The 13,104-nt window shown below is 36.4% G+C and overlaps 1 protein-coding gene across 6 annotated transcripts in view; it reads right to left on the bottom strand.

The window, feature by feature from the left end:
• LOC105492220 (phosphorylase kinase regulatory subunit beta) overlaps nucleotides 1–13,104 on the bottom strand; it is a 227,627-nt gene that overhangs the window by 86,635 nt on the left and 127,888 nt on the right. For all 6 annotated transcript variants that reach the window (XM_011759241.2, XM_011759242.3, XM_011759239.3 and 3 more), the window contains 3 exons: nucleotides 11,080–11,137; nucleotides 10,447–10,524; nucleotides 8,113–8,271 (listed from right to left, as the gene is read on the bottom strand). In XM_011759241.2, the coding sequence (XP_011757543.2) occupies nucleotides 8,113–8,271; nucleotides 10,447–10,524; nucleotides 11,080–11,137 (295 nt within the window). The remainder of the gene's footprint in view (nucleotides 1–8,112; nucleotides 8,272–10,446; nucleotides 10,525–11,079; nucleotides 11,138–13,104) is intronic.

Genomic DNA, 13,104 nt, shown 5'->3' with positions numbered 1-13,104 from the left:
CACTGATATTCTAAACAGGCAGTAAATTATTTCCCTATCTCAATTATATGATCACCAAGATGTGAAAAAATATCTAAAACCAACAAGTTTTCACTGTCATGCTATAGAAATTAAATTCTATCTTTATTACAGTATTTTGTTATTTATAAATAGTGACAGATAAATTAAGAAACCTTATATCATTGTAAAGCATAAATGCTAATCTATTAAAATTGGTAAGAATCAAATGGTTAACCAAGTCTTTCGAAAGCTTATTTCTTTGCATTTCCTTCATATTTCTCTCTTTGTGCCACACTTCTATACCTAGATTGATGTTCCCACTTACACCACGTGCTCATCTATAACCTTATAGACTGTATGCTTCTTATACATGACGCCCAGTACCTAGCACAGCCGCCAGCACCTAGTAGGCTCTCAATACACTTACAAAGCAGAATAATAAATTAGTGGGTTAGCAAATACAGAAACGCTAATTGCCATAATCATTACTTTAATTTCCATTATGGTATAAAAGTGACAAATATCATTAAAAGGTCAAGTTTATGGGCATATTTTTTCCCCACTGCATTGATTTTTATTATTCAGGAGGCAAAAATAGAGGTCTTTGTTGTTCCAATTTAATGAAACTGGTTTTCTGGTGAAGAGTGACAATCCTGAAAGAACTTATATCCAACAAACTACAGAATATTCAAAATGAAAATAAAAGAGCGAGGGTAAGAGATCAATGGCTTTCTACATTTACAGTATAGCACCACACCTCCAAGATAATCAAGAATTTCTATAAAATAGAGGTATCTGTCTTTAACTCCTTAGAAGATAGGAATTAAGTTAATTAATTTTTTTTTCACAGAAGGTTTATAAAATAAACCCTGGGCTTACCTCAAGCAAAAATTGTCCAGCATAAAAAGAAAATATTAAGAAAAATCTGTTTCTTTAGTGAAATAATAATTTAAAGAAAATTTAACAGAGCAAATATTTTTTATCATGACACAAAAATTACATAGGACATACTAAAATAGGCTCAGCAGATGTTTATAGGGTAAAATTATGTACTTTAAAGCCTAGCTGATTCTCAGCTATGGTGACACATATTAGTAACACATGAATTATTAAATGAGCTATTTGGAGAAAAAGAAAATGCAGATCCTTAACCTCATATTATAGCAAAAAATTCCAAATATGTATGTGTGTGTGTGTCTCTCTGTGTGTGTGTGTGTGTGTATGAATTTTACTCAACTGATTAACAACGATGGACTTTCTAAAATTCAATGGTAAATTCCACAGCAAAAATTAAATAGGAAAACACTGGTAGATCTGAGTGTGTAAAGATTTTAAGTTCTGCTCATGAAAATATAGCAAAAGCAAAATTTAAAGACAAACAAACTAGGAAAAGATCAGAGAGGTTTTATACACTTAATATATAAAACATTCATGTAGACTGATAAGAAAAACTATAAAACCAAGATTAAATGGGCAAAAAAAAATTACTAGACAATTCACAGAAGAGTGACTAAGAAATATGTTTCTAATAGTCAGAATGTAAATGAAAACAAGACTCGATTTATTATCTTATTAGGTTAGCAATGTTTTTGTTTTTAATAGGAATATTTAATGCCACAGAGGTTACAGGTGACACAAGCACCCTGTAGACTCCTGAATAAATCAATAAACTCTGTTACTCATGAGCTCTGTAACCTTGGGTGAGTTGTTAAACTCTTGTGGGCCTAAGTTTCCTCACCTACGCCACGTAGTACCCATCTCAAAGAGATGTTAGGATTACTTAGGATGATGTTTGTAAAAGGCAGAGCGCAGAATGTGACATATTTTATTAGTGTTTCTGAAAATCAGTGTGACAACATGTATGAAAAGCCCTCTCAGAGTCTATTACTACTCTCATATTCAACTTTACTAATATATGTAAGGATGAGAATAATGTCTATGAAAATATTCTAGCACTTGTACTAATTCAATAAAAACATTTTAGCTTTAAGAAAGTCAGTTATCAGCCGGGCGCAGTGGCTCACATCTGTAATCCCAGCACTTTGGGAGGCCAAGGTGGGCAGACTGCCTGAGCTCAGGAGTTTGAGACCCACCTGGGCAACATGGTGAAACCCCGTCTCTACTAAAAATACAAAAAATTAGCCAGGCGTGGTGGCATGCACCTGTAGTCCCAGCTGCTCAGGAGGCTGAGGCAGAAGCAATGCTTGAACCCTGGAGGCAGAGACTGCAGTGAGCTGAGACATCGCCACTGCACTCCAGCCTGGGTGACACAGAGAGACTCCATCTCCAAAAAAAAAAAAAAGAAAATCAGTTATTTATACATGAAGCTAAAGAAAGAAAGTCTTCCCAGGTGAAGCCTTTAAAGTAATACTACATGTGCTTCAAGATGTTTATAATGCCTGCTGCACAGAAATCCCACTTTAGGTCACTAGCCATCACATGGGTAACATGAGAAAGATAATGAAAATATTCTTGAAGTTTCCTGAAGTGCAACAACTGGGAAATCTCTTAGCAACCAACATGTAAAAATATACCTGTACATTCTTATCTATTCATTTTATCTTGAACTGAGCAGTAACAAAACCACGTGCTATCCTGAAGAGTCAACTGTATTTGAAGACAACAGACCAAAGAAAATCAAGACCTCAGTTTCTTATGTCCTTATATACACTAGGGGACACTTGATCAATGATTTTAAGTTTAAAAGGCATTAGATTTCCAGGTTTAATCTGTAGCTTTTATATTTGAGATCAATTAGGCAAGAAATGTCATGAATAAAATCAAATGCAAAAGGGCTTATTTTTGTGACAAACACTGGAATTAGGAAGTAGTATGTCAGAATAATTAGGTTGCCCTTAGAGAGAGATAGACAGAGAGAAGTATTTCCTATAACTCTTGTTAGTGAGCTACTGGATATCCATAGTCACTATCAAAGAGTAGGTCTCTATAAATAGAAGCAGAGATCAACAGGGAGATGAATGGTAAAGTAGGAACAGAAAGGGGAAGAACCATTTAAACATGTATTTGTCCCATAGTAAATGCTTTATGTGTATTTCCTTACCAGCTAATCCTTATAACACAAAAATAAAGAAATTAATGTTCAGGGAAGTTAAGAAAACTCGAATCACACAGGTAGTAAGTGGCAGATCTTACATTCAAACCGCCCCCCCCAGAAAAAAAAAGAAAAGAAAGAAAAAAAAAGGGAAGAGAAGCTAGAGAGGGAGAAAGAAGAAAAAGATGATAATGTCAGAGAAATAATTCATAACCCCACAGTTACAAGTTTGCTGGGTGTTAATAATCATTTAAAATATAATTTCTACAGGAAAATAAATTGGCTTCCAAACAATGACTTACCAAAGAACTTTGGGAACCCAAGAAATTAAGTTGGGAACTTTGTATATACATAACACTTTGGAAATTTTAAAGTACTTCTATATCTATTTTATCACTTTAAAAGTAGCTTGTTAGTGTTCCAAAGAAATTAAATAATACCCATCCACAAAAGAAAAAGATCCTGCCACGTGTCGTGATCTGTGCCTGTAGTCCCAACTACTCAGGAGGCTGAGGTAGGAGGATCACTTGAGCCCAGGAGTTTGGGGCTCCATTGAGCTATGATCGTACCACTGCACTCCAGCCTAGGTGACACAGTGAAACCCTCTTGTCTCTTAAAAAAAATTCTGGCCGGGCGCGGTGGTTCAAGCCTGTAATCCCAGCACTTTGGGAGGCCTAGACGGGCGGATCACGAGGTCAGGAGTTCGAGACCATCCTGGCTAACACGGTGAAACCCTGTCTCTACTAAAAAATACAAAAAAACTAGCCGGGCGAGGTGGCAGGCGCCTGTAGTCCCAGCTACTCAGGAGGCTGAGGCAGGAGAATGGCGTAAACCCAGGAGGCGGAGCTTGCAGTGAGCCGAGATAGCGCCACTGCACTCCAGCCTGGGCGACAGAGCGAGACTCCGTCCCAAAAAAAAAAAAAAAATTCTGTTGTGAGATTCAAGCAAATTTTCATTAACTTGAGTATTCTGGGCGTTTGTGTATATTGGAGAGAAAGTTGTAGTTAACTAAAATTGCTTAATATTCAAGTTTACCAAGAGAATATATCTTGTTTTAACCATTCATGTTTATTAATGTTTTCCAAATATCCACCCTAAAAATTATTGTATTCACCTGCCTTAAATTATACAGTATGTAAAGTCTTTAATGAGCTGGGATCATGTAGTAGTACCTGAATGAAGATCATCACTATGAATGTCTGATGTACAGGATAAGAAAACTTAGTCCCACATATGGGATAGACAAGCTGAAGTCTAGAAGTCAGATTTTTTTTTTTTTTTTAAATTTTGAGATGGAGTCTTGCTCTGTCACCCAGGTTGGAGTGCAGTGGCGCAATCTTGGTTCACTGCAACCTCCGCTTCCCAGGTTCAAGCGATTCTCCTGGAATACAGGTGCATGCCATCACGCCTGGCTAATTTTTTGTAGTTTTAGTAGAGATGGGGTTTCACTGTGTTAGCCAGGATGGTCTTGATCTCCTGACCTCATGATCCGCCTGCCTCGGCCTCCCAAAGCGCTGGGATTACAGGCGTGAGCCACCACACCTGGCCCTAGAAGTCAGATTTTTAAAAGCTGATATGTTAGTATCTCTTTTTAGGACATACTGAATAAGAACATATATTAAAGTTATATAATGGCCTTTATAATGGTTTTCTAATGGTTTTAGAGTAATGTTATCATTAACTTTATATTTCTTTAGTTTTCTGAATCTCAAAAAAAAAAAATTTCAATCCAAACATCAAGATTTTCAAGCAATTTTTTAATCCTTTTTTTGAGACAGGGTCTCACTCCATCACCCAGGCTAGAGTGCAGTGGTGCAATCACGGCTCACCACAACCTTAACCTCCAGGGCTCAGGTGATCCTCTGGCCTCAGCCTCCTGAGTAGCTGGGACTACAGCCATGCACCACCATGCCTGGTGGGCCGATTGCCTGAGCTCAGGAGTTCGAGACCAGGCTTGGCAACATGGTGAAACCCCATATCTACTAAAAATACAAAAAATTAGCCAGGTGTGGTGGCGTGCACCTGTAGTCCCAGCTTCTAGGGAGGCTAGTTGGGAACTCCTGGGCTCAAGCAATCTGCCTGCCTCAGCCTCCCCAAATGCTGGGACACAGGCATGAGCCACTGCACCCAGCCTCAAGTGATTTTTAATGCAATAAATCAGTCATGTGATGATGCATAAAGATGTCTCATGAGATTACAATACTGTATCTTCACTATACCTTTTCTATGTTTAAATATGTTAGGTACACAGATACTTACCATTGTGTTACAATTGTCCACAGTACTCAGTACAGTAACATGTTCTACAAGTTTGTAGTCTAGGAGCAATTGGCTATAGGCTAGGTATGTTGTAGGCTAAAAATCACCTAATGACACAATTCTCAGAATATAGCCCTACCATTAAGCAATCAATGGCTGTACTTTTAAGGTTATTTATTTTTGCAAAGGGCTCAGAAAGGTACTCTGATTTCTTTAGACTGGTCTTACATGAATGGTTTCTAAACTTTCAAATTTGAGTAACAGTTGAAGGTATAACTAATGATCATTTTATTCTAAGACATGTCAATGTATCTTAAGATATGTCTTAGGGGGTTTAAAGTATATATGTTTATAATATTTTTACCAGTTATATAGAAAATATTGATTTTCTAAAAGTATAAATTTCGTAAGAGAAAAGGAAATACTGTGAATAATGAACTTATTTTTTAAGAGCACAGTGGGGAGTTCAGGCCTTGGTTCAGGATATAGCATACTGTGTCTTTTCTTTAACAATTGAATAGAAGTCACAGTTTTGTTATATAATTATTTAGTTAGGCACACATAAAGCCAAATATTATTAGACTTCATTGAGATACAAACTGGCCTGAATTAGTGAAAGTCACATACTATAGAGTATTTTTAAAGATTCACTATTATATTATTTTCATGTAAAAACAGTAACCACAATTAGCTGCCCACAAAATGTTGTCAAGCAGATATCCAACTGAGGCTCCTTTAATGAATAAAGACAATTTAAGTAAATGTTGTATCTGGAATCTTAACGAAAATCCATAGAAGTGATGGTTCTTAGGGGTAGTATACAATAGTTAAGAGCAACTAAATGATTCAGTCTTCTGAGATGTTATTCATCTTAACCAGTGAGCTGTTAACCAGATGACACAAAGCTGGCTAGACTACTAATGAATATGCAATATTTCTTTTTTTCAGCTGGAGATAAGTATGTGGTTTCATAGTATGCAACATACCTTCTGCCTGTTCTTGCTGCCTTTTCAGAAGATCAGCAGGGAAAAGAGAAACTGACTTTCTTTAACAGTAGCCCTGCAGTATTTCTTATTCTTTTTGGTCAAGAAACAGAAATGGAGGCATGACCTGTGCTATTTCTGTTCACTCTGGTCTTAATATGAGAAAATACTATCTTCACTCAAGACCTGTCTACATTCAACACATTTATTTTGGAAAGTTTGATGCTTTTTTACTGATACTATTGTCAATCTTTTTCTTTTTTTAAAGCTCAATTTGCTTATGTAGGGTGTGGTCAATTCCACCTTCTCAATTCACTAGCCTTGTCAATTTTATCTAGAGGCTTTGCTCAAACAACATTCTTTCTAGTTGCACTAAACCCAGGCTGGATATATGGCAAAAAGCAGGATGAAGAAGGTTTTAATTTCATATCCCAGATCCCAGGTTCCAGTTTTCAGCCTCAGAATCACAGAAAAAATTCCTCATGCTCATTTGTAATTTCCAAACGTAGTACATAAAAACACTTAAAATTTTTAAAAACTTTTAAAAAATTCTAATGTTAAAATTCTTATCCTTACATAAAGTTAACTAGTCCTCTACTAAAACACATTTTACTTAACTGTATCAACAAAGCTTCTTTGTAATTATGCTAGTGAGATGGAAATAACAATCTAACCAGAGATAACTTTCCCAACTTGGGTTGATTATAAGAAAACTATTTCATGTGTCTTTCCCCCCACTTTGGAAATTCTAAAAGCAAAGCCTATATAAATAATATCAACACCTTGTCAAAAAGCTGTCCCTTTAAAGGAGGAAGAAAATGTTTCTTCATGTTTTAAAATTAGCATTAGGTATATATAGAGACCCAGAAAATAGAGTTAGGAAAGGAGCAAACTGAAAACAGCATTAACTTAGTTTTCACTTATTTGGTTAGCTTCTGCCTGCTCTTACATATCATTTACGTAAAGCTCAAATTGGAAATCTGTCCTGTGAAATATTCTTCCCTAATGGAATATTTTTTAAAAACTGAAGATGATTACTCTAATGGTACAAATTTATTAGAACTTATGCAGTAATGCTAGAAACAACAAAAATCATAACAGTATTTTATACAGTAGGCAGTTCTTTTAGTGCAGGTACAGTATTTCATAATCTTTTTGCCATAAAGGAATTCTGACTCTAAAGTGATAGCCTTTTTGATGTAAATGCTAATAACATTTAAAATTTGAACAAGGAATGTTGCAGGAAGATGCATAATGCTTTCCCTGTGTTTATCAAATTTGTCTTCATTTCAAAGCGTCCAAGAGTGCTATGATTCAGCTCAAGTTGTAGAAGATGAAAAATAATTCTTCAAAGAATAATGAATAATGGCCCTATTAAGCCTCCAACTAAAATTGCCAATATGTATTTATTGGAAAGAAGAGAACTTTGAGATGACCAATACCTTTTGGCAAGTGGTTTACTAAAGGTATGACCAAGCATGACTGTTACTGTTAAGTCAGAATTTTTAATATATCATATAAAAGTAACTCAAAGTTTCTATAATCTTCTGCAGGAAACCTATATAGTAAGCCAAATGCAGCCCCCTAAATGATCACAAATGGTACCCATACCTATTGCGCTTTCTTCCCAGAAACTGTCCATCATCATTCAGTGAAATAGATATATTAATATACCACTAGATACTAAGAAACTCCCCAAAGACCTCCTAAGAGCATGAAACACCACCCAAATCCAACATAAACATCAGCAAAGGCATATTTATTTCTAATAGTTTAATACCAAGGAAAAAAATACCATTCCCAATCTTCTCCACTTACCCAGGAGTTTTGCGATGATATAAAGTGCTTGTCCCCAAAGAAACAGTTTTCCATCACGGCCACAGTTGCTAGGAAATCGTTTTTGACTACCGGGGTTATTTTTTTCATATTCTACAAAGTCAGCTGGCACATAATAGTACTTTGGTACAACAGGATATCCTATGGAGTTTAAAAATAAGTATTTAAAATATAACAAATCTGTATTCGTCCACTCTGATGCTACTAATAAAGATATATCCAAGACTGGGTAATTTATAAAGGAAAGAGTTTTAATGGCCTCAGAGTTCCACATGGCTGGGGAGGCCTCACAGTCATGGTGGAAGGTGAAGGAAGAGCAAAGGTATGTTTTACACGGTGGCAGGCAAGAGGGCTTATGCATTTACAAAACCATCAAATCTCCTGAGACTTATTCACTACTATGAGAACAGTATGGGGGAAACTGCCCCCATGATTCAATCATCTCCACCTGGCCCCACCCTTGACACACGGGAATTACTATAATTCAAGGTGAGCTTTGGGTGGGGACACAGCCAAACCATATCAAAATTAGTGTCTTTCCCAAAAGTTTCCTTCAAGACACTGTAATGATTAGAAAGCAGGGAGGAAGACTTGTTGTGCAGGAGGCAACAGATTTGATAAGCTATAGAAAGCCGGATATTCTGGTTCCTTTCAGATATTGCCAGTGAAAATCATGGAGAAAAAAAATTGACTTTAAAACACTAATTCAACAGCAGATTGTTATGCTTTGGCTAACAATGAGTACATAATCTCCCTCAACAACATTTACTTTTAATACCTTTAAATGAATCAACAAATACACAGTATGTATATATTTAGAGCCACAGAGGAAGCTATTTTTAATAGGATTAGTCTACAGAAGCTTCACAAATGAGATACTGTGTAATCTTAAATGAAGAATTATAACTCTGAGCCAATGCTAGAGCAAAGAAATCCCCATTTAAGCATTAAGCCCATTATCTACCATTCAATATCACTGAAGAGAAAAAGCCATCTCCTCTGTGACCATTTAAAAATGGATTGGTAGGAACTAAAATTATTATTTAAGAGTAGAATCTTTGTGGATGATAAAATGGAAAAATAATCAACAACCTATGTAGGATGCTACAGAAGACTTTTTGCAATATTAGCCCACAGTAAACTTAAGTTTTCTAATGAAATTGCATAGATTTCCCTAAAATTTTGCTTCCTTATGTATCAGACAATCAACAATATTTGTGTCTAAAATCAGTAAGAAGGTCTATGATATACAGATAATACTTTGAACATCACTCTCTGAACACGATGAAACCTGAAGCAAGGTACATTAAACTGCTACACCTTAATGCATCAATGATCTAACACTAAACATTAAAAGATCTGCTTCAAAGGATTTCAAATATTACATGCATTACAAAATTTAATGCATTATTTCTCACACTGGACAAGTGATTATTTGTAGCATAAAGACAAAATTAACTTTTAAAAATTAATATTCACTTTGAAATCAATGTTTATCCATAAACATTTCACAACTTTTAACATTATAAGCATGTTAGTGAGCATATAATATGAAGTATTTACTCTGAGATATCTCTGGAAAACCCCAAAGAATATCACAAATTTCATGTGAGATAGGAATGGGGCTCAGTGCTATGATTGTCAGTACTTTTAAGCCCCAAAGACATCTAGAACATCTCATTTGGAATTCCTTTGAAAATTGGTTTTCCAGTTATATAGAAAATTCAGTTATGTTTTTTGAGGGTCCCTGCTGGTGGTTGACTGAAACCAATATACCCTTACTCCTAAGACTGGGCCTTCTGACCATTTCTAAAATATTAAATCCATCCTCAAAGGATGATGTTTTAGCACCATGGCAGATGTTCAAAATACAATGCTAAGGACCCTAGAAAAAACTCTAAAGAAGAGGCCAGAATATTCTCAGCAATTCTAGTGCCTTTAGACAAGGGCAGAACCTCTCTAGGTAGCCCTCCACGGGGGGGCACTCACTTGACTATAGCATTTTTAGTGACCTGGATAAAAACTAGTCACTTTCTATTATTGTGACACTATACAGAGTAATGGAGTTACATAGTAAATAACAGATGGAGGAACTCAGTCCACCTGACAAACTATTTTGGAATGACTATAGCCATGCCCACCTAGATTCATCTCCATCTTTGTCTTGCTTAATCTTCTTTCTGATTTCATTTCAGGGATCACTTATTTTTTCAATTTAATATAAATTATTGTGTTTTACAAAGGACTCATTTATACATTTTAAATAAACATTAAGGAAATGTTGGTAGGAAGAATTTCTTAAAAAGACTACTATACCTTCTGTGGTCTGATGAAGTACTGGAGTCAAAAGATCCTGATATTCCTGTACTTGCTTAGGATTACCTCTAAAAACTCCTAAAATATAAAATATAAAATCCAGTAGCAGCTGAGCTTAATAAGGATCTCAAAAATTTTACCTTAGAAAAAATATATTAGCCCAGTTACAATTATTTTGATAATTTTCTATGCAAATGGTAAAATTAAAATTGAAAAAAAGTAATGCAAATCTGTGTGATATTTTTCCAAGAAATTGGTTTTAGAAAGTCACGTTAGCATTTAGAATTGAAAACTGAATTTTAATTGAATTTTCCCTATTCCTAAGTATAAATGTTACATACACTCACATTATCAAGGATTACAGTATTAATGATTTCTACTAATAAAAATGTTTCTATGTAAATATGAATAATATATATGGTATCATTTTTTAAATGCTTCCAAGTTTTTTTAATTGTTTAAATGATTTAGCATTCACTCATAAAGCAAAAGAGTCGCATATACAAATGCTGGGCAATTAACATCACTGAAGTGCAGTCTATTTTTCTAGCTGAAAAGAGTAATATTTCATTTCTGCTCTTCTTTAAACCACTTAAATCCTATAGCTTAAATTTCAGGAAAAAGCTTACTTACCATCAATCATCATATAAAGGAAAAATATGGGAAATTCACATTCAATGCCATCAAATAGCTAAAACAGAAAATAAAACATTATATTTTTCACTAACAATTAAATTATTATTATTATTTTGAGACAAGATCTCACTCTGTGGCCCAGGCTGGAGTGCAGTGGCACAATCATGGCTCTCTGCAGCCTTGTCCTACTGGGCTCAAGGGATCCTTTTTCCTGCCTCAGCCTCCCAAGTGGCTGGGACTGTAGACACACACCACTGTATCTGCCTATCTCTCTCTGTCTCTCTCTCTCTCTTTCTTTTTTCTCAGAGATGTGGTCTCCTCCCTGTGTTGCCCAGGCTGGTCAAACTCCTGGTCTCAAGAGAGCCTCTTACCTTGGTCTCCGAAAGTGCTGGGGTTACAGGCATTACAGGCATGAGCTACTGTGCCCAGCCACTAACAATTAAATTAGAAGAACTATAGTTAGGTGATATGTCAAAGATTTGCTTATAGCAATAAAATTGAACTGATTTTCTAAGCAGTTTCCTTGTTCTTTTTTTAAAAAAAAATTTCCTCAGGTCTTATTATTCAAAAGCTCACTCATTCAGTTCATCAAACTGCAGTCCTTCAATAAATATTTACTGAATACTTACTAATGCCTGGAACCAAAAAGACAGAGAACTTCCCTCAGAGGCTCACAGTCTAATAGGGAGGCCAGCATGTAAATAAACAACTACTATGCAGTAGGAAATATCTACACATAGTATGTCAGGCTCATAGGGAGTGGAACACCTGAGTCTGCCTTGGAGTCAGGCAATGTTTATAGGAAAGGAGATGTTTCAGCTAACGCTAGATGGACTTCGAGATGAGCTAAAGTAACTCAAGGCAAAGGAAATAATAGTTACAAACCACAGATGCATAGAAGCACAAAGTATGTTAAAGAATCTACCAGCAATTCAGTATTTCTGGAATAAGCAAGGACGAAGTAGTGAAAACTGAAACCCAACAGATGGGCCAGGCCAGCCAGATCAGGAAGGGCCTTGCAGGTCATGCTAAGTGGCTAAGACTTTGGTCTGGAAATAAAAGAGAACCACAGGTGAATACTCAGCAGGATCAGATTTACTCATTATATTTACTTGCTAGACTGAGCAGCTGGTAATACTGAAGAGAGTTGTAGGGCAAGAAATAGGACCAGCTGGAATTCTGCTGGAGCAAAATCCAAAGAGAAAAGATGACAACCTAAACTGAGGTTTCTTAACTTCAGCACTACTGACATTGTGGCCAAATAATTCTTTGTTGTTGGGCTGCCCTGTGTGGTGCAGGAATGTTTAGTAGCATCCCTAGTATCTACCTTCCAGATGTCAGTAGTACCTACCATATTGTGACAACCCAAAATGTCTGCAGACATTGTCAAAAGTCTCCTGGGGGGCAAAATCACCCCATATCCACTAGCCTAAACCAGGGAGTAATAGAGAGGAAGAAACAGAATTTTAGGATTTTTAGGAGGCTAAATCTGCCAGTCTTGGTGATTGACAAAGGTAGATGGGTTAAAGGAAGTGCCTAGAATGACTCTCAGGTATAGGGCCTGGGCACAGGAGTGGAAGCTGAATACAAGCAGACTGTAAGACACCCAAGCGAGGATGTCCACCAGGCAGCTGCGTACAGAGGGTGGGCACTTGAGGAGAGGTATGAGTTAGGGATGGAGATCTGTGGTTAACAGCTATAGCTGAAGCTGAGAGTTCACAGCCAGAATGAAGAGAGGCTAGGGCTGTGCATGGACCCTAGGAGAAGTGCAATGTTTAAGAGGGGGCAGAAGAAGAGGAACCTACAAAGTAGAATAAGAAGTAAGTGAGAGAAGTGGAGAATAAAGAATAGGGTCACAGCCAATAGAGAATATTCCAACAAAGAAGACTCAGCAAAGACACTCAAATGCCAAGAAGTTCTGTGAAATGAAATCAGAAAAGCATCCACTCCGACTCAGTAATGTAAGCGGATTGAAGCCAGCACAGCTACTGGGGAGTGCTGGGAAGTAAGCCAGTTCGTAGG

The sequence above is a fragment of the Macaca nemestrina genome, chromosome 18, assembly GCF_043159975.1.
Source record: "Macaca nemestrina isolate mMacNem1 chromosome 18, mMacNem.hap1, whole genome shotgun sequence".
In the NCBI taxonomy this organism is placed as follows: Eukaryota; Metazoa; Chordata; class Mammalia; order Primates; family Cercopithecidae; genus Macaca; species Macaca nemestrina.
This window is presented reverse-complemented; position numbering and strand designations above follow the sequence as displayed.